Source organism: Mesocricetus auratus, unplaced genomic scaffold (assembly GCF_017639785.1).
Source record: "Mesocricetus auratus isolate SY011 unplaced genomic scaffold, BCM_Maur_2.0 Super-Scaffold_100006, whole genome shotgun sequence".
NCBI lineage: Eukaryota > Metazoa > Chordata > Mammalia > Rodentia > Cricetidae > Mesocricetus > Mesocricetus auratus.
Genome location: NW_024429190.1, coordinates 100751924 through 100777064, shown reverse-complemented (window position 1 = coordinate 100777064; position 25141 = coordinate 100751924). Strand labels below are relative to the sequence as shown.

Sequence of the window (25141 nt, the reverse complement as noted above, 5' to 3'; positions counted from 1 at the left end):
ATGAGTGGGTGTGTGGAGGCAGAGGTCAACCTTGGGTGTTATTCTTCAGGAGGCATCTACCTTGGTTTGTTGGCCAGTGAACCCTGGTCACCTCTACAGCACTGTGATCACAAATGTGTGTCATCTGACCAGCAGTTTTCCATGGGTTCTAGAGGGAGAACTCAGGTTCCCAGGCTTGTGTGGTAAGCAGTTTGCTAACTCAACTATCTACCCAGCTTTGGATAGGTATTTTGAAGCATTTTATCACATTAATTTTTTAAACATAAGAACAATACTGCGTTATTTATACCCCATTACAAAAGTCCTAAATATAGTAAGACAAGAACTATATACTTGATAGAACACATAGAATAGAAAAATAATTTGGTTATATTGGACATTAATATGTAAATTTTGCATATTCTTCTTGCTTAGACATATGACTAATTTAGTATCATACTGCTGACTGAGTTAAAGGAGTGACCTTTTGTACCTCAAATTCGTAGCCTAGTAAATCAATAGGGATGGTGTATTTTCTGGCATAATTCTGCATAGCTCCAGTTAAAAAAGCTTGGGTGAAAAAGAAACCGGAGATCCAAAACACACTGGGTTTTCCAAAACTGAACCATTCCTACAAGGAAAACAAGATACATTATGTCTGTTTTTACAAAATGCCACTGCACATACAATTCCTGATTCTGATTTTCATGTGTGTTGCCCCCGCTGTCCATCAGAAGACTTTCCCTGATACCAATGCATTCTCCCTCTTTCCTTTTTTGCCCCCCCCCCCCAGTTATTCTTGGAAATTCAAAAATGGTTTCAGCATTGATTTAAGTAAATTTAACTTGAAAGAGCCAACTGTAAAGGCCAACTGTAGTTGTGAGTACTCATTATGCTCTTTAGCCCAATGAAGAGTCGCCATCTTTAGATATTCTAACCTTTAACTAATGCGGTAACTCATGCCATTCCAGATCTTGAGCCCAGGTAATGCCCTGGTTTGCGTGTGCACTGCCCCCTATGGACGGGGATTCTCAGCCTTCTTTCTGCCCCGTGTGCACGGTCTTCCTGCTCCCGCCTACTCAATGTCTGAGCAATGTCCTTGAAACTTAATGACAAATATATATTGTGCTGTATGGTAATTTTTGACAGTATTTGAGTGAATATGTTTTTATTTGAATAATACACATTAAATATAAAATTACCTATCCCACCCACCCACCTACCCATCTATCTATCAATAATATTTTACCTGTAAAAAGCTCAGCCGGGCTAGGAAATCTGTGATGTAACTTGCAAGGGGCTTCAGACTTGGGTATGATCGTTCCGCCCACATTTCTGGAACCTTCCCAATAAGCAAGCTGCCTGAAAGTGCTTCCAATGCAGAGTCCATTACAACCACACCTTTAATAGCCTTTTTAAGGTCCTGTAGAGTGTTACGTATAGTTCTGATTAAACTGCAATGAAAGAAACTGTGTTATAATCCGCACAAGAAGAGACAACAGGAAATAGCCACGGCTTTATGGCAGTGTTTCCCAAAGCATGGCTATGCCCACTTGATAGGTAGTGTGTGAGGTAACTGTAGGTGCCATTTGAATGAGCATTTTTCATCTTAGCCATCTTTTCTTTTTGGAGACAGGGTCTTACTATGTAGTTCTGGATGACCTGGAATTGATGATGTAGACTAGGCTGGCCTTGAACTCACAGAGGTCCCCCTGCCTCTGCTTCCTGAGTGCTGGGATTAAAGGTGTGCGCCACTACAAGTGGCATACTATTTTGAAATACAGAATAAACCAGTAGCACATCAATTTACTATTATGTGATACTGATATTGAATGATATCAAACACTTTTCTGGCTATTATTGCTCAGGACCTAGATAACTTTAAAAATTATATGTTGGTAAATTATAATTGTGCATGTTTATGGACTATAAGGTGGTGTTATAATTTTCAATACAATTGGAAAGTCATGTTAAAGTCATTTAACATGTCATTGCAAATATTTCATATTTTATGTCATGAGAACATTGGAAATTTACATTTTATGGTATTAAGATATAACATGTACAAAATTATTAACTGTATTGTGCATGCTGTGTGACTGACTTAACAAATCACACCTTTTCTTTCTGTCTAGCTGAGACTTTGCACACCTTGACCACCATCTTCCAATTCTCCTATTTCCCAGGCTCTGGTAATTGCTATTCCACTCTTTGTCATAGAAGATTAGTTGCTGTCCACAAAAATGAGAACACACAGCATTTGTCTTTCTAGGTTTGACTCATTTCACTTAGGAAATATTTCAATTCCATCAATGTTGTCACAAATGACAGAATTCTTTACTTTTTAGGAATAAATACTATTTGCTGTGTGGTGTAAACACATTTCCTTTATTTTTTGACGAATTACAAGTTGATTCTGTATCATGGTTATTGTGAACAGTGATGTATTAAGCATAGGAATAGAGGTATCTTTTTGACATATTGATTGAAAAATCTTTGGGTAAATACTAAAAATGAGACTCCTGGGTGGTATGTTAATTTTGTTTTTGCTTTCTGATGACCCTCCATACTATTTTCACATTTCCACTGGCTGTTTCCATGAGAGTGAGGGATGGATCTTATGATTTTCATTTGTATCTCTTATAGGTGCTGGCACTGGCCTTTCTTCTAATACTTGACCTTTGGATATCTTGTGTGAGAATGTGTGTTCAAGTCTCTTGCCCATTGATTAATCAGAATATTTGTTCCATTTCAGGGTTGTGTGAATTTCTGATATATATATATATATATATGTGTGTGTGTGTGTATGGGTTTCTTTCTCTTTTTAATAGTCTCGGCTGTGCTGGAACTTGCTCTGTAGACCAGGCTGGCCTCAAACTCACAGAGATCCGCCTGCCTCTGCTTCCCAAGTGCTGGAATTACAGGTGTGTGCCACCACTGTCCAGCTGTGAATTCCTTATATATTTTATACATTATTGCTTCCTTTGATATAAAGAATCTTTGTATTTTGAGGTAATTATGTTTGTCTGTCTTTGCCTTTGAGGGTCAGATCTTAAAGGGGGAAAAAAAAACCTCTGTGGAGTCTACAGTTATATAGTTTTCCTCCATGCTGTCTCTCAGTAGTTTTACAGTCTCAGGCTTGTTTGGTATTGGTGACTGGGCTCAGGACTCTGCATGTTAGGCACGCAGTCTATCCCTGAACCCTGCCCAGCACTTTCAGGGTTTGGTTCAGTCTTACCTATTTTGAGTTGGCATGGTACGTGGGCTGACGTAAGGTCCCACTTCATTCTTTTGCCTGTGCACATCCAGTTTCCCCAGCACCACTTATGAGGAGACTGCTGCTCCTCCACTGTGCATAGCCGGCGCCACTCTCAGACATCAACTGATGATAAGTGTTCTCTGAGCTCTCTTCTGTTCCATTTGCTAATGCTGTCTCAGGTACCACCTTTGATAGCATTCTTTGGGTTTAGGTAGCTCTTTTTGTTAATAACTGCATTAGATATTTGAGATACTTTCTGATTCTTCATGAATTATGTGAATCCTAAAATTGTTTTTCCTATAGTTATGAGACATGACATTTGAACTTTTATAAGGGTTTATTTGGATTTATGGACCATTTTTGGAGGACCCAATTCATTCAAGCAAAGAATCACCCAAGGAAAAATAATAGGCAAATAATATACGGAAAAAAGTTGAAAAAAAGGTGCTATGCAAGCAGGACAAGGTGGCATAGACCTGTAATCCTGGAACTTCAGTGACTGAGACAGTCTCTTTGCACTTGAGGCCAGCTTGGGCTAAATAGTCAGCTCAAGGTCAGTCTGTACTGTATATCAAGGACAGTCTGTACTGTATATCAAGGACAGTCTGTACTATATATCAAGGACAGTCTGTACTGTATATATATATATCAAAGAAGTCTGTACTATAGATATATATCAAGGGCAGTCTGTACTATATATCAAGGGCAGTCTGTACTATATATCAAGGACAGTCTGTACTGTATATCAAGGACAGTCTGTACTGTATATCAAGGACAGTCTGTACTATATATCAAGGACAGTCTGTACTGTATATCAAGGACAGTCTGTACTGTATATCAAGGACAGTCTGTACTGTATATCAAGGACAGTCTGTACTATATATATATATATATATATCAAGGACAGTCTGTACTATATATATATCAAGGACAGTCTGTACTATATATATATATATATATCAAGGACAGTCTGTACTATATATATATATATATCAAGGACAGTCTGTACTATATATATATATATCAAGGGCAGTCTGTACTATATATCAAGGATAGTCTGTACTATAGATATATCAAAGACAGTCTGTACTATATATCAAGGACAGTCTGTACTATATATATATATGTATATCAAGGGCAGTCTGTACTGTATATCAAGAACAGTCTGTACTATAAATCAAGGATAGTCTGTACTATAGATATATCAAAGACAGTCTGTACTATATATATATCAAGGACAGTCTGTACTATAGATATATATCAAGGGCAGTCTGTACTATATATCAAGGACAGTCTGTACTGTATATCAAGGACAGTCTGTACTGTATATCAAGGACAGTCTGTACTGTATATCAAGAATAGTCTGTACTATAAATCAAGGATAGTCTGTACTATAGATACATCAAAGACAGTCTGTACTATATATATATATCAAGGACAGTCTGTACTATAGATATATATCAAGGGCAGTCTGTACTATATATCAAGGGCAGTCTTACTGTATATCAAGGACAGTCTGTACTATATATCAAGAACCTGTTCCACAAAACGAAAAATTATTGTGTAATGACTAAAATGGGAAACCCCATATCAAAGTATAAATTATGTATTGATTTATACACTTTCAAACACTGTTTTCTACTTAGGCCCCACTGCTGAATATGCCGTAAATATACTTGTAGTGAATAAAGAAATCATACTAGCTGAGAGACTGAATACTAGTGTATATATGTATGTGTATAATTGTAGCATTTGTAGAAGAAATACTGAGTTGTGGTTGGAGATGTGGCTCAGTGGTAGTGCATCTGCCTGGTTCATATGAGTTTCTAGGTTTCAGTCTTCAGCACAACAAAGAGATAAGCAAGCAAACAAATTACACCCCTCCCCCCAAAAAACAGAGTTAAATAAAGCAACATGGTATTTTAATATAGTTTACTATATCAATAAATCTAGAAAACAAACATGGAAATATTACAGAAAACTCATAACAAAACCAAATTTCTCTTTCTTGATCCAGTATTGAATTGTAAAAAATTCAATAAAACTCAGAGCAAATAACTTGTTTATCATGTGGTACCTAATGAACTTCAGTAAGAAAAGGGAACTAGACAACAGCGCACCTATAATTCAGCACCTTCAGAGGTGGAGGCAGCAGGGTTAGGAGTTCAAGGCCAGTTTGAGCTACATAGCAAGCTTGAGGCCAGTTTAGGCTGTGCTCTGTCTTAAAACCAACCAACCAACCAACCAACCAACCAACCAACCAACCAACCAACCAACCAACCAACCAACCCATAAACGAGGTCAGGTCTAAAGGCTGTTTGATGGCTAACCTGGGCCACAGCACTTAAACAGAAAGGAAACACGTGCTGAACAACAGGAACTGGTAAAAGGACATATAGACCCAATCCATGCTCACTCTGTCTTTAACTTAAAAAATTTTAAATTGGACCCCAGACTGGTGACTGAGAGGCCAGCATGGAACTGATCCAGACCCTCTGAACCTGGGTGTCAGAGAGGAGGCCTTGGCAATCTTTGGGACCTCGGATAGATAGTAGGTCATCATTTATCCCTGGTGTACAAGTGTACTTTGGGAGCCTGTTCCACATGGAGGGATGCTCTCTCAGCCTGGACACATGGGGGAGGGCCTAGGCCCTGCCCGGGATGATTTGACAGACTTTGAAGACTCCCATGGAAGGTCTCACCCTCCCTGGGGAGCAGAGGGGGGATGGAGTGGAGAGTTGAGGGGGATTGGTGGAGGAGGGGAGAGACAGTAACATGTATACAAAGTTAAATATAATTTTAAAAAATGATGTGTATGTTTGGGTATCTGTATATGGGTATGTGCATGAGTGCAGTTGCCAGAGGAGGCCAGAAGAGGGAGCCGAATACCATGGAGCTGCAGTCATAGGTGGCTCTGAGCTGCCTGATGAGGCTACCACAGGAGCTTAGGTCCACTGGAAAAGCAGTCGGTGCTCATAACCACTGAGCCATCTCTTCAGCCCCATCTTTACTTTGTGAAGAGGACAGTGATAGATGAGAAGTTACATGATTAATGACCTCCTTTTCATCATCATGTTTACATTATAAAAGATCCTCTTCTGGGACAAGAGGCTACGGCACTTAAAAGATAAAATTGGACATTTTGATAATTTTTGAAGATTTTAGATTCAATACCAGTAAATCACTTTGTCAAGTTTGGTCAGTTGCTTCCCAGGCTCCTGGGGATTTACTTACTTGTTAAATCGCTCCATTTCTTGCACTAACACAGTGTTCATGCTCTCTTCATACCGCACAGGGTAACGCTGTAGTGCCGCTTCAATGTCAAAATCATTTGGGAGCTGAGAGAACAGACATTAAGAGTCACAGTTACTCTCAGAACAGACAGTGAGTTTCATTCAGCTCTGTTGCCAGTAATAGCTAACACACAGGTCATCATTATTTCCATGTTACAGATAGGACATTGTATTTCTGAAAACCTCTACAGTTTCCTTCTGCAAACTGAGTCTTGTTTTCCATGGATAGAATGTATTTACAATTTCATAACTGCTTTATGTTCACTTATAATCAATTATCACTCACCCTCCTATCAAATAGTATGGAGTTCATACTCCTGAAGTGGCAAGGGAGTTTCCCAGTTAGGGAATACCTGAGCTGAGACTCAAGCTCCCTTTCTGTCCCAAGCATCTAAGTGCTGTCACTCCAGTGACTTTGACTCAGCACTCCCCCAGATACGTAGTAAATCTTCCAGTCCTTCGTGTGAATCTTATTGGAGACAGCATTCATAAAGCCAACAGCCTTTCCCCACTGAGTTAAACCATGGAAGCAGTTTGCCATACTGCAAAGTCAGCGGCTTGGAGGCCGGGACTGACTGCTAACTCCCTCATGGTGGCCTGACTGCTAACCTCCCTCATGGTGGCCTGACTGACTGCTAACCTCCCTCATGGTGGCCTGACTGACTGCTAACCTCCCTCATGGTGGCATGACTGACTGCTAACCTCCCTCATGGTGGCATGACTGACTGCTAACCTCCCTCATGGTGGCATAGCCAGGGTTATGGAGGACCCTGCAGTGGTCCTGGAGGCGAGTGGGATAGGGACCTGATTTTGCTATGCCAGGGAGTCTGACATGGAATATGGACATATTCACGGTAGTTGCATCAGAAGGGAACTATAAAGATTGCTGTTGAGGATCGTAATCTGCTCAAGTTTCCCTTAGTCACTGGAAGAAAACATAGGAGAGCACCATTCCACATTTCCTAGCAGGCTCGGCGCAGTGAGCTACACCATGGAAAGAGAGTGCACAGTTGCCGGCTGAGCACTGATTACCTCCTTGTGATGGACATCTCCTACGGTATAGATGAAAACCATGCTCTCCTTGAACCAGCAAGTTCAGAACATTCCATTTTTTAAAAAAAGTCTTTTTACTTTTTATTTAGAAATAAATCATGTGCACATTAGTTCATCCATAACTATAGTTACTAAGAACTTTGTTATGTAGTAGGCGTTTTACTCAAAAACCGTATAACAACTGAAAGTGTTCTCCACCCAGCAGATGTGGGGACTAGCGTGTGAGAAGTAAAAGAATGTTGCTAAGAGTTACAGTCCAGCTTCATGGGGTCTCTACTACAAATGGAGACCACGCAGCCCAAGCACCACGCTTTAAACCAAGCGTCACCTGTTTGAGGATGTCTTCAGTAATTTCTAACAGGATCTGGTCAGTGCTTCCTGAGGAGCCTGTCTGTTTGGAGCCTCCCTGGGTGAGGAGCAAGGACTCAAAGAGAATTTTTGTTTGTTGAAGATCTTTGGAGATATCAACATTTTCATGTAATCCAAATATCTCAGGTTCTTGAGTAAATGGAAGTTTCTATTGGAAAACAGATCAAGCATGCGTCATATACTCACTGGGGATCAGGGTACCCCACTCCAAAGCACACCACCTTAGCGTAACCATCACTGCGGAGCTAAAGGCTCAACAGGGTTAGAGTTTTCATCTTCCCCTGATCTAATGGCAGGACATTTGTAAGTTTTCCCTCGTGTTGTGCCAAGAAGAGGAGAGTTTTCACTAGAGACAGAAAGCTGTACGGGGTGAACCTGCAGAGTTTACTAAGATAACTGCACCTTCCATTAGCTTCCCTCGTGTGTTTCCTAGACACATTCTCACAGCTTTTTCTTTGTTTTATCAGTGTATTTAAATAGCTTTATAAACCCCAAAGTAAACCGTTTCTTTTAGTTTTCAATCCTTTCCCCAAAAGTCCCGTTCATATAAAATATTAACATTAATATACGCTGTTTCTCCCATAAACGCCTTTCATCCAGAGAATGCCACAAGGGCAGAAGAAAGTGGTGGGTTTTTTGTTTGTTTGTTTAATTTTCCTAATACAAAGCAATAATTCATAAGGTAGATGTGCAAACAACAAAGAGCTAGTAACCAGAGAAACATCAAAAGCTTCAGATCTCTGACGCCCAGTGATCACCTCAGCAAAAAACGCATCTGAAAGCTCATTAACATCCTGCTTGTCTACACTTGCCCACTAGAGGGTGCAACTCATCATTCACTTAAACACACACATTCACACGCACACACTCTTACACACACACTCACATGCATACTCTCACAGACACACACTGTCACACATATACTCACACAACACTGTCTCTCACACACACTGGCACACCCCACTCTCAAACACTCTCACACACACACTCAGACAGACAGACAGACAGACAGAGACACACACACACACACACACACAACCTGTCTTACCCTCCTTTCAGACCATTTACCTTAATGAATTCAATGTAGTCCTCATAAGTGCCTTTGGGAGGCGCGTAATAGTTTCCACTGGGGGAAAACTTGTAGTGTGGGTTTTCGATGATCTGTGAGTTATAGAAGTCAGCCAGCATGGTCAGCAGGAGGCGTCTGTCCCAGTCATCTGTCACTCTCCCTCCGTAGTTACACTCCCCGGTCAGGTACGAGATGGCTTCAAATGGGATTGTGTCATATTCATTTATAAACAACTGAAGCAGAGACAAAAGTGAGAAAGTACTCAGCATCCCTAGCCATCCGGGAAATGCAAACCAAAACAAAATGCAAACCAAAACAACTCCGAGATACCATCTCACTCCTGTTAAAGTGGCTAAAATCAAAAACACCGACGACAGTTTATGCTGGAGAGGATGTGGAGAAAGGGGAACACTCCTCCATTGCTGGTGGGAATGCAAACTTGTGCAGCCACTTTGGAAATCAGTATGGAGATTCCTCAGGAAAATGGGAATAAACCTACCACAAGACCCAGCAACTCCACTCTTAGGCATATACCCAAAAGATGCCCATTCATACAACAAGGACATCTGTTCCACTATGTTCATAGCAGCATTATTTGTAGTAGCCAGAACCTGGAAACAACCTAGATGCCCCTCAGCTGAAGAGTGGATAGAGAAAATGTGGTACATTCACACAATGGAGTACTATTCAGCGGAAAAAGTGCTGGGATGACAAGGGTGAGTGACCGTGCCTGCTCATATGTTGACTGTTTACGTGTGGCGTGCCTGTGTTCCAGTGTGTGACTGTGGAGCCCAGGTCAGGATACTGCGTGTCCTCTGTGTCTTTGCTTTACTGACTTGAAACATGGTCTCAGTGAACCAGAAACCTCTTTTCTTTTTTCTTTTCTTTCCTTTCCTTCCTTCCTCCCTCCCTCTCTCTCTCTCTTTCTTCCTCTCTTTCTCTCTCTCTCTCTCTCTCTCTCTCTCTCTCTCTCTCTCTCTCTCTCTCTCTTTCTTTCTTTCTTTCTGGCTAAGCTGTCTGGCCAGTGAGCCGGGATCAGCCTGTCTCCCCCAGTGCTGGGGTTATGGGCACACACATAGGTGCTGCAGATTCTATGTCAGATGCTAAATAGATCAAGTGCTCTTTTCCATTGAGCCATCCTCCGGCCCTCAGAATACTTTTTTCTTTAAAATAGTAATAAAAATCACATGTGATCATGTGCACATATGTGGGTCTGTATGTAGTATGAGCACGTGAAAGTGTAGGTGCTCCCCAAGCCAGATTGACGTTGGATCCCCTGGAGCTGAAATTACAGATGGCTGTGAACTGTCCAGCATGGGTGCTGGGACCTGAACTCAGGTCCTCTGCAAGAGCAGTATGTACTTTTAACCACTGAGGCAGCTTTCCAGTCTTCATTGACATGGTGTCAGTACATGAGTGTCCTCATAATCATAGTTAAGCTATGATGTGCATGGCTTTCACACTGTCTTACACGTCTGCCATTGACCTTGCAGAACAAAACAGAGTGAGGGAAATGGGAAGGAATGGAAGGCTTACGTTTATTCCTTCCACTTCTAGATCCTATACTTTCCCAGTATACAGGGTGAGTGTGTGTGCGTGTGTGTGTATGTGTGTGTGAGTGTGTGAGAGTGTGTGAGTGTGTGTGCGCGTGTGTGTGCATGTGTGTGAGTGTGTGTGTTTGTGTGTGAGTGTGTGTTTGTGAGTGTGTGTTTGTGTCTGTGTGTGTGTGTTGCAATGGTGTGTTACTCATTGAGAGAGTTCTGTCTGTCTCTGAATTATAGAAAAAAATGGTACATGGTTGAGAAAATATTTTTAAGTTCTCCAGAGCCCAGTCAAAACATAAGGGCTGAGTCTTTTTCCAGTCAAAACAAGGGCTGAGTCTTTTTTCCAGACTCCCATGTTTTCAGGAGGAAGAGAAATGTCAAGAGATTTGAGAGGGGGACTGAGGAAGTGCAAAGGTTATGCTTTGAGGGAATGAATCATGTGCTGTATGGAAAAGTTTCCCCACCTTCTCTCTGGGGGAGGACACATGTATGTTCAACTGGGTTCCCTCTCCCAAACTGGAGGAGACCCCTGGAGAACGTATGTTAAATTTGTACCACATACAAGAAAGGAGCCAGTGCCGTCCTGTTGTTTAACGACTTAGCTGTCAGGTTCTGCTTCGGCTTTTTGGAGGAGAGAGGTACTTGCCATTACGAGCAGATGAGGATGGTTTGAAGACACGTCTCACTGCATGTCCCACCACTGTATATGAAGGATGGGTCTAGCTGATGTCTGTGGATGTTGATGTTGGTTCTGGGAAGGCTGAGGTCATGAGACTACCATCTGGGGCTTGGTAGATGGCTTAGTTCCTAGTTGCCTACAGGCTGTATGGCAAATCTTTAAAGGAAAATATTCTCCATATCTACTACTATTTCAAAAACAATGTTCAGATCAAAGTCATTCAACAAAAATTACAGTTTATAAGCATGGGATTCAGCAACTATAAGGAATTTCAAAAAGAAGGACTTATTTTGGTCAAGGTTTCTGATTAATATTTTAAAAAATACTTGGTAAGATTCTAATAATTTATTCTTAGCTCTTTTTTTTCTCCTTCAGTGCTGGGGCCCAAACTTTGGCCTTGTGTACACTAGGCCAGTGCTTACTACTGAGTTTTGTCTCCAGTCACGTATCAAGAGTCTCTATAAAAATGATCTGTCATCTTTATTATAAAGTCTGACATAAATACCATTAAATGTGGCCTTGGGACTGTTAAACAGTTCTCTCTCATAAATGCTTGTTCTGTTCTCAATTTACCTGCAGTTGCCGGATACTGATGCGTAAGTCTGACTCATTAAATCCATATGGAATATTCCAACCCAGAGGACCGAATTTCTTTCTCTCTTGAACAAGGGCATGAAAAAAGCAAACCCCAAAAAGCAACTTCTCCCATGCCTTTAATGCAAAGATTGTACAAGAGAAAAATATGATTAGATTTCCATCATTAAAACTAGCAAAATAGATGATCTTTAATTGTAAGAGTTTATGATCAGATGTCACTACAGATTTCTGTTTTTAAAAGGCATGCGTCTAAAGACATATTTTCTACAAAAAGCATTCACCTTATGCTTAATTAAAATATCCACAGCTAAGCAAGCCATAATAACACTAAAATTACAAATTACTACTATTTTATAAAACTGTTGGTTAATGATACCTGCCATTCATAGCTATCTCTAATTCCAGCACTCAGTATTATTTTGTAGATTATTGGGCATGTCTTGAGACTATAAGTGCAAAAGAATGACTAATGAAGAGAATATGAATAAACTTCAATATATAATTCCCAACTTTATTACTTTTCATTTGGAGAGCACTAGTGACAGCATTTTTAATTGATCTCTCCATGACATCTTCAGTGTCTAATATGGATGTCATGTGTGCCTTCCTGTATCAGCGCTCTGGCAGATGCTCACCCATCCCTTTAGGTCTCCCACAGTAGATTTCAAGGATACTGATGACATGTATTTTAAATTAGAACACCCCAAACATAGGTCTAAGTCAACCCAGCTGCCTTCCTGTGATGCAGTGATATAAATTGTTTCCTTCCCTCCTGCCCTTCCTATTTGTTTTGAAGTAGAATCTTGCTCTGTTACCCAGGCTGACCTCCTGGGCTCAAGCAATCTTCCTGCCCAAGAGTTTGGAGTGGCTAGCACTGAGTCATGGTTCATGGTTTCTTTATTATTATAATGCAAACTAGGCATGGTGATGCAAGCCTATAGCCTCACGGCTCAAGCAGGAGGATAGCTTGAGCTCAGGAGTTTGAGGTTACTCTGGGAAATATAACAAAAGTAAACTCAAGACTGAAGCAGAATGACAAAACAAAACAAAAACCCAAACCAAACCAAAAAACAAACAAAACCCAACCAATCTAGAAATGTAAGCATACTGTGCCTTAATGAATAGACTCTATTCATTTTTTCTTTTTTGTTTTTGTTTTTTTTTCGAGATAGGGTTTCTCTGTATTGCTTTGGAGGTTGTCCTGGAACTTGCTTTGGAGACCAGAGTGGCCTTGAACTCACAGAGATCCACCTGCCACTGCCTCCCAAGTGCTGGGATTAAAGGCGTGCATCACCAATGCCTGGCTCTATTCTTGAAATATACATAAGTCAAAATATATGTTCATTCATTAGATAATGGTATAGTGAAACAGTCAGGGAGAAAACCTCTTGGCAATGAGAATAATTACTTGATATATAAATGTAGTTTTTTTTCCTCCAGATATTTAAACATGGGTCTCTGCCAGAATCCCTCCTTCCCTTCCATGGATAGCTTCTTGTCTTGAGATTACTTTTGTTACTAGTAAAAGCCAGGTATGGTAGTGTGCTATAATCCCAGAGTTGGGCCAGAGGCACATAGATCCAAACAGTTCACAGGCCAGCCAGCCAGCCAGCCAGCCAGCCTGGTCAAAATGGCAGGTTTGAGATTCAGTGAGATCCTGCCTCAAAAGATAAGGTAGAGAGCAGCAGAGGAAGACAGCCAACATCATCAATAAAGCTGTAATCTTGTCTTTCCTATGTGTATCCTTTTTTTTGTGAGATTCTTAGTTGGAAAGAATTCAGACAAGGAAAGTGAGCACTATACTGGGATCCTCTAAAGTTTTCAATACCATGTGCAAAGCTGTACACTTATTTACTTAAGGGTTATTATGTTTTACAAGTTTACTGACTTGTTCATTTATATTCATTTCATATATATATGTATATATAGTACTGTATTTTATGAAGAAAATTCATTTCAAATATATTATGTACTTTAATTATACTTACTTCCCTTGTCCCCCTACTGTAGTGATATATTGTTTATGACTTATTAAAGCTTGCCTGGGGACTCAGAAAGCAAAGTCAGCCACGAGCTATAGAGATCAGGCAGTGGTGATACACACCTTTAATCCCAGAAGCCACACTAGGTAACCAGGCAGTAGTGGTGCACACTATGGAAAATATAGTATTTAAAACTATTATCACTAGAATGCAAGTTCTTGAGAGGCATATTTTTCTCCTTCTGTGTTTTCTTTGCTTTATATCTAGTACTTTGAAACGTGCTCAACACATACATTTGTTGAAAGAATGGTTAAGTTATATAATCCAAAACATGCTTGGGCTTTAGTTTATAGACTAAACTATATTCACTCAAAAGTATTTATTTCAATATCTACTATGTCATAAGCAGAATATAAACCATTGGGAATAAAATGATGAGTCAGATGGAAACAACTTTGTTATATTAGAAATTATGCCCAGTTCTGAAGACATACTAACTAAAAACCTTATATTAATGCGATAACTACTGTAAGAACACAGCTGGAGAGTGTGAGAAGCTGGACAGTACCAGTTCTTTGCCCTGGCATCCCTTGAAAAACTCAGCATCAGAAATTGGATCAGAGAGATATGACTGAAGGAGATTTAGCCGAAGACCCGTGGGAGGCTCGTTAGTCATTTTTACTCCATTCTGTAGAATAGTTACTGGGAACTAAGACAAAAACAAAAAACAAAACAAAACAAAGTGTTATGAAAGGTAACAATCTTGCAAACACCAATGGATTAAAAAATGATTATATGATGGGAGATGTCCTTCTGTATATATGTTTCTTTTATTGGTTGATAAATAAAACACTGTTGGCCAATAAGGCAGGAAGATATGCGGGACTAGGACAAGGAGAATTCTGGGAAAGGTAGGCAGAGACGGCCCACCAGAACGGTCACCATGTAAGGAGACCAAAGGAATAACAGGTAACAGGTCTGGACCCTTCTCCGGTAAGTTAAGACTATTTGGAGATACATAGATTAATAGAAATGGGTTAATAATTAAGACACAGCTAGCCAGTAAGAAGCCCTAGATACCAGCCAACAATTTTATATTTAATATAGCATCTATGTTTATTTGGGGCTGAAGCGGTGGGACCTAGCCAGGACAAAGAAAACTCCGCAACAATTATAGTACCAGAGTATTTAAAAAATCTCTAAGGTTAGAGTATAACAGCTAAATAAATGTACTGGACTCTATCATAAGACACTTACTTTTGGAGATGGATAGCTTGTGAGCCAAAGTCTAAAAGTTGAATTGCAGACTTCAGGTGAAAAATCTTCACATATTTTTTCCAGTGTAGGCATCCATGAAACAGCAAGGTGACAGTTTTGTAGACAAACCCAAGTGCCTTCTTCTATTGCAGCTGTAATCATTTTTGCTGCAACTGGTCCTTGTCCTTGTCCCAGTGAAATAGCTTGAAACTTATTTCCGGACATAGATTTATCATTTGCAAACTTCAGCAGGCCTACAAGGGGCAGAGATACATGACACCACTTCTACTCGATCCCAGCTTACAGCTCCTATGCTTACATGTTGTGTCATGGAAAACCTGATTTGTTAACAGATTTATAATCACATAACAAATGCATATTGAATAAAAGTTTTCATTATAAGTTAAAAGCTTACAGTATATGCTGGACACACAGTGCGTTTATATACATGTAGGCAAAACATACTGAAAATAAATTGTGTGTGTGTGTGTGTGTGTGTGTGTGTGTGTGTGTGTGTTACAGTATATATACTTACTGGCCATAGGATCTGCTCCTGGAGATAGCACAAAAATTAAGGGAATGGTACAATTTGAATCCAAATAGCTCTTTGTCAAATCAAATGGTGGAGGTTCTACAAATTTTTTCCCTAGCTTGTCAGTTACATAATTTGTTATAGCCGGGGTTATCTGGGAATAGATAAAATACATTTTTGAGAAAATTTTGCTGCATACCACAGATTTACTGAAAAACAAAAAGTAGAACATAATTTCCAAAAGGCATCATAGAAAATCATTAATTTCCTTACTATATAAAAAGTAATTTGTAAACTGATAGGACAAGAAAAGCATTCCAAAGAAAAAATGGACAGAGAGGGTATCTTTTTACAGAAAAAAATACAAGTAGGTCTTAAGTATAAGGAAACATGTCTCTGGACTGGAGAGATGGCTCAGCAGTTATGTGTTTCATTCTCCTCCAGAGGACCTGAGTTCTTTTTCCAACATCCACATCTGTCAGCTCATAACCATCTAAAACTCCAGCTCCTGGGGAGCCTATATCCTCTTCTGGCTTCTATGGGCACAAACACCACACACACACACACACACACACACACACACACACACACACACACACACACACAACACACATTTTAAAAGATCCTTAAAAAATAAGATCCTTTCATTTAGTATGGCAGAAACTGTGAACTAAGCCCCAAATGGCACGTTTTAATTCAGTTTAGCTCAACCCACTTTGTTGAAAGTGACTGACCATATGGTATCTGTCCACGCAGTGCTTTAAGTCATGAAGATACACAGAAAAACAAGACATGGGTTCCCAACATCAAGTGTTCCCTAGTCTGGCTGGGGAGACTGACAAATCAACACGTATCATGTGTTCTAGGGGGTAAGTTCAATGCTGTACATGTTAAGTTCAGCCTTCAAAGCATGCATGGCGAAGCAGTAACCCCACAAGACGTGGGACTCACTCCACAGCCACCAGAGAGCCAGTCTGTGAAGCACAGATGGGTGAGCCCAGATGCAAAACAAGAGTTTTATTAGACCAGTTCAGCAAGGTCTTGCATTCTTCAAGGAGAAATTACTCTTAGTTTACTGTAGGTTTTTAGTCTCATAAACTTATAATACAACTTTTAAACTTTTTAACATTTAGATTATATGGACATTGCACAACATCCAAAAATCCCTTTCTGGCCTAGTTATATATGTTTTTATCTACACTTAAAATTTAAAATATATATTTATTTATTTTTTATTTAGGATTTCTGAAACAAGGTCTCGCTCCGTAGCCCAGACTAGCCTGGAATTCATAGTGGTCCTCCTGCCGCATTTTCTATAAGCAAGGCTCAGAGAATGGAGGGTTTCCCCCTCCCCCTTCTTCTTCCCACACTGGCTAAAACTGAAGTAAATTCATTTCCTTTAGGTTATTGCTGTCTCTGGGTTTTCAATACCAGTCAAAGCACAAACCTGAGACCCTGGTTACACAGTGTTTGCTGGTGAAGAGGTCAATCATGCACAACAGGGTTGTTGAGTTTAAGACAGGCACTTTATAAACTGCAGTTTATCTGAATCTCAGCTTTGTCTTTTACCTTATCAGGCCTTAAACACCGAAGAATTATTATTTTCTGCAGTTCGTTCAGCGTCTTATCCATTGGTTCTGGAAATTTCACATTGTGTGGCTCTTTGCTGTCATAGATTTCCTGCCACTGTTTTGTGTGTTCACAAAAATGCTCCCTAGAAGAAGAAATAATTGTCTTTTCCATTGCGAACTGTTTCCAGAGATGACTGAGCGAGGGAGGAGTAAGACGGTAAGGGACTATTATTGTTGCCTTTACTCTGGCTCTTGTTTATGGTGGGTGCTCCCAGCTCCTAAATGAGTCATGTGGAGTCTTAGTCTTACTCAGGAAGGCCTGGACTTAGCTTGGCTTGCTTCTAGCCAGCTTTTCTGGAATCATCCCATCTGCCTTTTGCCCTTTGCCTTTCTCTATCCCGTACACCTTTCTTTACTTCTAACCCCGTGGCTGGCTGTGTGTCTGAGTGGCCGGCCCCTTGTGTCCTCCTCACCCCTTTTCTCATTCCTTGACCTCTCTTCCCAGATTCCTCTTTCTATTCACTCTCTCTGCCTGCCAGTCCCACCTGTTCTTCTCCTGCCTAGCTATTGGTCAGTCAGCTCTTCATTAGACCAATCAGGTGTTTCGGGCAGGCAAAGTAACACAGCTTCACAGAGTTAAACAAATGCAACATAAAAGAATGCAGCACATCTTTGCATCATTAAACAAATGTTCCACAGCATAAGTGAATGTAAAGTAATATTCTACAACAAGGGACCACATTAAAATCACTAGAATATAGGGGTTGTTCTTTTGTTTTTTTGTTTTTTTTTTTTTTGGTTTTTACGAGACAGGGTTTCTCTGTATTGTTTTGGAGGCTGTCGGTACAGCCCAGCTTCGAACTCACGGCGATCCGCCTGCCTCTGCCTCCCGAGTGCTGGGATTAAAGGCATGCGCCACCACCACCCGGCTGTTTGTTTTGTTTTTTTGAGGCAGGGTTTCTTTGCATAATCTTGGCTGTCCAGGAACTCACTCTGTAGACCAGGCTGGCCTTGAACTTACAGAGATCCACCTGCCTCTGCCTCCTGAGTGCTGGAATTCACAGGAGGCAGGAATGTATTCTGTCTAGGAACAGATAGATAAACACTTCTGGTAGAGTAGGAGAAGATATGAGAGAATAAGCCAGAACCCTGGATTCAGGCAATGCAGTTCTAATGAGAGTCATGACATGGTCCTCCTACAGCCTGAAGGATGCTGGTCTTAGCGATGACAGGTTCAGTTGACTCACCCAGCTCTGTGTTCTTCCCTGACATATGTACCATGGTATTATTTCAGTCCTGAAAAAAATACCACTTCTTGCTCCATGGACATAAAAATTATAACATCTTCATAAGGAAGAGCATCATGTAGAAAGAAACGGAGGGTGATATATGCAGAAAAATAAAATAACCAGAACTGGGTTTTTTTTTCCAATGTCATCAAAGATTACTATTTAGCCCATTGCTCTAAGTAAAAAAAAATTCAAAGTCAGTGTCCAGATCCCTCTGCTCTGTCAAATGACCAATTTAACCTCACATTGGTAGATACCAACTGTGACTGGCTTTTCACAAAGAAAAGACTCCAAGGATATCATCAGCAATGTGAGCAACCTAAAGATCTCCGTGTTCACAATACTTACATGTCAACCCTGCTTCATCACTTGAAGTACATTCTGCATGCTGAGTGTTACTGGATCACTTGAACGTCCATGCACTGTTGTGCTGGCTTGGAACTCACCATTTAGACCAGGCTAGCCTTTAAGTCAGTCTTGTTTCCTCACTCTCTGCAGTGCTAGGACTGCAAACATGTTCCACCAAGCACCAAGATGCTGTCTTATGTGGAGATGCTTCAGCAAAGTTATGGCAGTTAAACAGTTAATTGGGAGTTGTCCCCCCCCTTATTTTTGATAATCCCTGTTCTTGCCAAATTATTTTTCTGTCTCTCTAAAATAAAGGCGAGGGGGGAAGGGCTCCCCACCTCAGGGTAGAAGATTGGTAAAATAGAAATAGTTAAATGAAAGCTTCCCCCCTTTACTACAACTCTTAAGGGGAACAAATACTGAGGCCAGTGGACTGTTAGAAAGACAGCTGAGGTAGAAAGGTCCAGGGATACCATCTCAGTTCCGACAGAATGATTTAAAGCCACTGTGTGGAGGCATTACACATCAGACTTATCTAACACTGTCAATCACAAGTTTCGGGATTCTACTTTTGTTTTCATTTCTAATCCCTTGAAGAGAAGATGGCTTTTTTAAAATGAAGAACTTTTAAGCAGTCTTTAACGTGCCTTTCCTGGGATGGCAAGGTGGTTGTTGGGGACTGGTTCCTGTCTCCAGCTTGGTTCTTGTCCCACACTTCTGCAAGAATGGAACAGGCAGATAGCAAAGGGTATTGATGGTGACATACTTTACTGCAAACTCAGTCCTTGTGGTATTATTGAACAACCTTTGGATATATGCCCAAGAACGTTATTGCTGGGTCTTGAGGTAGACTGATTCCCAATTTTCTGAGAAACCACCATACTGATTTCCAAAGTGGCTGTACAAGTTTGCACTTCTACCAGAAATGGAGGGGTGTTCCCCTTACTCTGCATCTTCCCCAACATAAATTATCATCAGAGTTTTTGATTTTGGCCATTCTGACAAGTATAAGATAGTATCTCAGAGTCATTTTGATTTGTATTTCCCTGATAACTAAGGATGTTGAGCAATTCCTTAAGTGTCTTTCAGCCATTTGAGATTCTTCTGTTGAGAACTCTGTTTAGATCTGTATCCCATTTTTTAATTGGATTATTTGGCACTTTGATGTATAGTTTCTTGATTTCTTTATGTATTTTGGAAATCAGCCCTCTGACAGATGTGGGGTTGGTGAAGATCTTTTCCCATTCTGTAGGCTGGTGTTTTGTCTTATTGACTGTGTCCTTTGCCTTACAGAACCTTGTCAGTTTCAGGAGATCTCATTTATTAATTGTTGCTCTCAGTGTCTGTGCTACTGGTGTTCTATTTAGGAAGTGGTCTCCTGTGGCAACATGTTTAAGGCTACTTCTCACTTTCTCTTCTATCAAGTTCAGTATAACAGGATTTATGTTGAGGTCTTTGATCCATTAGGACTTGAGTTTTGTTTCTTGCTTTAAGTCTTCTTCTGTAGACCTGAGCCTCACATCAGCACTCTAAATACGTGCTTGGGGGAGGGGCTTCTTTTCCCAGGGTGGCCACTGTAACTTGTTTCTTTTCGTTGGTACATTGGGATAGATGACAGAGCTGCAGCAGACCATGGTTTTGCCCTAATACTTCCTTACATTTATGTGAACTGTTATATTACGTGAAGAGCCCGTCTTTCTACTAACCAATTAGAATCATGTAAAAAAGTTCACTTTACCAATTTAGTATTACCATTCAATGTGAGGTCACCAAATGCATACACTTACCTGAGTCCTTGGAAGACAGGAAGCTCACTTGCTCTACAAATCTCCTCCCAGCTTTTATCCTGTAGCCACTCCGGAGCAGGGTTTTTTTCACTACTCTTAAGACTTACTCCTCCAGTTAAAAGAAACATCAGTTCCTGGTATTCAATATCTTTCTTGGCCCTGTGTTCCAAACAATAGCTGTTGTAAACTGTTGATATTAAAATGGGATGTTGTCAACTTCTGTATCAGAGCCTGCATGGAGTCGCTCAGACTGTACTTAGCAATAGACTGCGCAGAGCGTAACACCAAGAGACACGTAAGGTGGTTTATATGGTAGCCTCATCTCTCTTCGCAGAGCAGAGGTGGTAAAACCCAAAGCCTGGCAGTATCGTTCAGACAGGAGACAGAGTTAAGGAGGGCTCAACAGTGTCAGCATGCAGACCCAGACAGGCACGGCTGATAGTGGTTGTAGGAGTTCTGCTACCTTGGGACCTCTGCTCGGGTTAAGCCGAGTCTTTTCCTGAAGCAAAGTTGACACATTTACAAAGCAGAGATTAGGAAGGATAAAAGGGCATAGGCAATCAGGGGTACTGGGAAGAGGAAAGGAGTCTGCTGGAAGCCTGTCAAAAAGGAGTCTGGAATCCCACAGACAAGGCCGCTTAGTTTTTGAGTACAGTAGACAAAACATCTTAACTTCCTCTGTGACCTAGGATTTTACTGTTTCAGTTGTAATCCCATCTAAGACACACTAGGAACTCTATTTTCATTTACTGAGATGTAGCTTCAGAACTTAACAAAACCAGTCTATCTGGCTACTGGAAAGCTATATAATTGCAACCCATAGTTGTGTGTCTTATTGCTTTCCTTAGTATCCCACTTTCTATTTACGCCTGTGTTTAAAATCTGTGTTAAAGCCATCTTTTAGTAAACTCCAACTCTGCTTCATATTGGCTCATCCTGGAATTACTTCTTGTGTAGTAAGTCAAGGGTCAATGATGTAGCTTTGCCTCAGAAATCCTTGAAAACTCAGGCTGCTGACCGGAGGACAGGGCAACAGCTCTGCCCCACCACTGCTGACAGAAATAAGGGGTTGCACACACTTTAATTTAGGTGGCAGGGAGAGGGAGAGAGAGCACATTTACAAAAAACAACAGCACACATCCTGTACATGGCACATAGCTAAAGAAAGAGGTACTTAGTAGATACAATATCTCTGTGGGTTTTTTGTTGTTGTTGTTGTTGTTGTATGTTTTATTTTTTCTCCAGACAGGGTTTTGTTGTGTAGCTTTGAAACCTGTCCTGGAACTCGCTCTGTAGACCAGGCTGGCCTCGAAATCACAGAGATCCACCTGCCTCTGCTGCCTGAGTGCTGGGATTAAAGGCGTGTATCACCACCGCCCAGCACAGTATTTTTGTGTTTGGAGGTGACATTGTTAAAAGGATGTAAGATTAAGCAATATGAAACTGAAGTAAAAAAAATACAAGCTAACTTTAAAAAAATTTTTTAAATCTGTGTGTATGTGTGTGTGTGTGCGCGTGCGTTCTCACATGCAGTCACACACGTGAGTATAGGCATATTTGCTATAACTCACAGGTAGAGGCCCGAGGATTACCTGGGGTGTTGGTGTTTGCTGTCCAACTTGTTTGAGACAGGGTCTGTTTGTTTGCTGCTGCACATGCCGGGCTCACTGGCCCACGTGTGTGTCTGCTGTTGCACATGCCGGGCTCACTGGCCCATGACTTCTAGGGTCTCTGCCCCTCATTTCACTGCAGGCGCTCTGGGACATAGGTGCTGGCTACCGTGCCAGCTCTGTGTGGTTACTAGAGGTTCAAAGTGCTCGACTCCCTGAGCCCTCTCCCCAGTTAGTTATTTTCTCTTATGTTAAGTCAATTTCTTTCATAAATCAAATTTTCAGATGGCTTTATGATCTCACTGTGCTCAAGGATAAGAAAGGAGTGCCAATAAATTCAAGTTAAATTCAAGGGCACACACATCATGGTCTCAAATAAACACTTTTTTTCTTTACATCCTTGTTTGAGATGGCTTTAGGAAAATGAGCAACATACAAAGGCTGGCCTATTAGAATAACGCTTGACTTTAATGAGCCAGAGCTATATGGATAAAGGTAAAATTTGACATTTTAGATCATGTACACAGATCTGTTACCTCTGTTTTAGATATAAGTGTAAAAGGAAAATAATTAAATTTAAAGATAATTATGAATATCTTTATAATATCAGCTGAGCACAAAGTGTTTTCACTAAGCACAGGCCATAAGCCGACAATATTAAGGTTAAGAATTTGTATTATTTAAGGGAATGAAAAGGCATTCTAGATAGTGAGTGACAATCACACACTGTTGGTGGGTTTGGATCTAGATTATATGAAGAACTCATATAAGTTAGTTAGAAAACAACAAAAACCCAATAGAAAAAAAGGAAAATGATAATAGATTTCTAAAACCCCTACAGGGGTGTGTGTGTGTGAGTGTATGTATGTGTGTGTGTGTGAGTGTGTGTGTGTGAGTGTGTATGTGAGTGTGTGTGAGTGTGTGTGAGTGTGTGTGTGTGTGTTTGTAGAGCCTGACACCATTCTTCACCTCAAAGAAGTTTAAACCACAAAGGAATAATGCTTATCACATATTAAAATATACTTTGAAAATGACAATAGATGACACACACAGGGGACTGGGGCAGGAAGACCGTGAGTTCAAGGCCATTATCCTGGCTACCGAGGACCCTGATGCAAAGAGAACAAAACAGAATTTGGTGCAGACCTAGAACAATAGGAGCTTAACTGCCCATGGCATACAAACGGGGGGGGGGGTTAATCTGGCAAATAATTTGCACATTGAGCACCAAGGCTTTCATATAGAGAGTCTGTGGTACTGTTATTTAGAGGAGGTTGGGGGAGAAAGAAGGAAACAGAGTACCTGCCTTTGTACACTGCTTATGTAACAGCAAAGCTAAACTGCAAGGCTGCAGAAGAGAATGGCGGTCACCTTTGGGGAGAGCACAGAGCAGAGCCCGGGAGACGCGGCAGCCCCGCCTCCAGCCTAACCTCTGCAGATGGTTGGGCTTTGTGCCATATTTTGTCAACATTTATGTAATATATAAATGTGAAAAACAAAAATAAACAAAAATATCAACGCTGTGGTTAGGGAAATAATGAATTAACCCTAACAAGGCATTATACTATCCTCTGAGGAGCCATTTTGTAGGTTATATTCCAAGGCAACTTTTTAGAGTAAAGCACAAGTGACTTACAGAAGGAGGTTAGCACACAGTAAAAAGGAGAACAGGAGCTTGTCCTTCTCGAACAGCGATCGGCAAATGTTGCAGTATAAGTTGTATGTGAAATGGTCGTTTAGATAGCGCAGGCGCTTTTCCAAAATTTTGGATTTGTTACTAAAACGTTTAAAAAAGGAAAACATGTTATTAAACAAAAATAGGAAAAGCGGGTGACCTGGGGCAACCTATAAAATGTTTTAAATTTATTTCTCATCACTAGAGACATTTGCCATCACTCATATACAAATGTAAAACTTGTCCAACCCAGGTAATTGCTAACAGTTCCAATTCCTCTATCTCATAACTAAAACATGTAACCCATATTTATGTCAATTCTTCATCTTGATCTTCCTCTGCCACAAGCACTGCGTCAATCCACATTCTAAGTCACAAATGGGAAATTTGGGGGGGGGTTTAAGCATTCAGAGGACATTGTTCTACCAAGAGCTCACACAGAAAGAAATTTCTTAGAGTACACATGTGGGCTCAAGTCATGTTTTTATTTTACTTACTAAGTACAGAAGTTACTAAATCTAAGACATTGTTCTCAACACTTTGAAAACATCTCTCTTAATTCTAAAAGTGACCAGAGGAGACAAATATAATTATTATTCCTATAGAAAGGGTAACTTACTTTTCTATAGTCCTGTAACTGGTATGAGGTAAAACTGAGATTGGATGACTCTAAAACATATGCATATATAAGTATATATATATGCACACACCACACACACACACAGTGACAGTTAACCTCTGTTGTCAACCTCATGGATTTAGGACCATGATGTAAGCTAACCTCTGGGAATGTCTGTGAGGGATTCTTTTATATTTACTAAGTGGCACCATCCTGTGGCACCAGTGTGACTAGCCACCTCACACCCTTCCACCAGGCCATCCCAGCTCAACGGACCTCCAAACTGTGAGCTAAAATTAACACTTCCTTTCTTAAGTTGCCTTTTCCAGGTATTTTGTCCGAGCAACAAGGAAAATAACTAATATATTTCTTACTCAATTAAAGTGAAGTATCTAGAAAATACATGGAAATGCTGTACAGCCTTTTAGATGCCTCAGAGCTGGAGAAGGAGACATTAGATTAAAGGTGGTGCACACCTTTAATCCCAGCACTTGGGAGGCAGAAGCAGGCAGAGTTTGGGGTCAGTCTGGTCTACAGATCGAGCTCCAGGACGGGCAGGTATGAACAGAGAAACCCTGTCCGGAAAAACCAAAGCCAAGAAGAAAAGAAAAGGAAGGAAGGCAATCTTG

At 40.6% G+C, this 25141-nt stretch overlaps 1 protein-coding gene across 4 annotated transcripts in view; it reads right to left on the bottom strand.

Moving 5' to 3' along the window:
• Positions 1–25141, bottom strand: part of Dnah12 (dynein axonemal heavy chain 12) — a 155214-nt gene that overhangs the window by 4568 nt on the left and 125505 nt on the right. For all 4 annotated transcript variants that reach the window (XM_040747769.1, XM_040747772.1, XM_040747773.1 and 1 more), the window contains 12 exons: positions 23855–23995; positions 20609–20767; positions 17183–17327; positions 15617–15767; positions 15082–15335; positions 14393–14533; positions 11819–11956; positions 9022–9255; positions 7913–8101; positions 6473–6576; positions 1229–1433; positions 473–610 (listed from right to left, as the gene is read on the bottom strand). In XM_040747769.1, the coding sequence (XP_040603703.1) occupies positions 473–610; positions 1229–1433; positions 6473–6576; positions 7913–8101; positions 9022–9255; positions 11819–11956; positions 14393–14533; positions 15082–15335; positions 15617–15767; positions 17183–17327; positions 20609–20767; positions 23855–23995 (1999 nt within the window). The remainder of the gene's footprint in view (positions 1–472; positions 611–1228; positions 1434–6472; positions 6577–7912; positions 8102–9021; positions 9256–11818; positions 11957–14392; positions 14534–15081; positions 15336–15616; positions 15768–17182; positions 17328–20608; positions 20768–23854; positions 23996–25141) is intronic.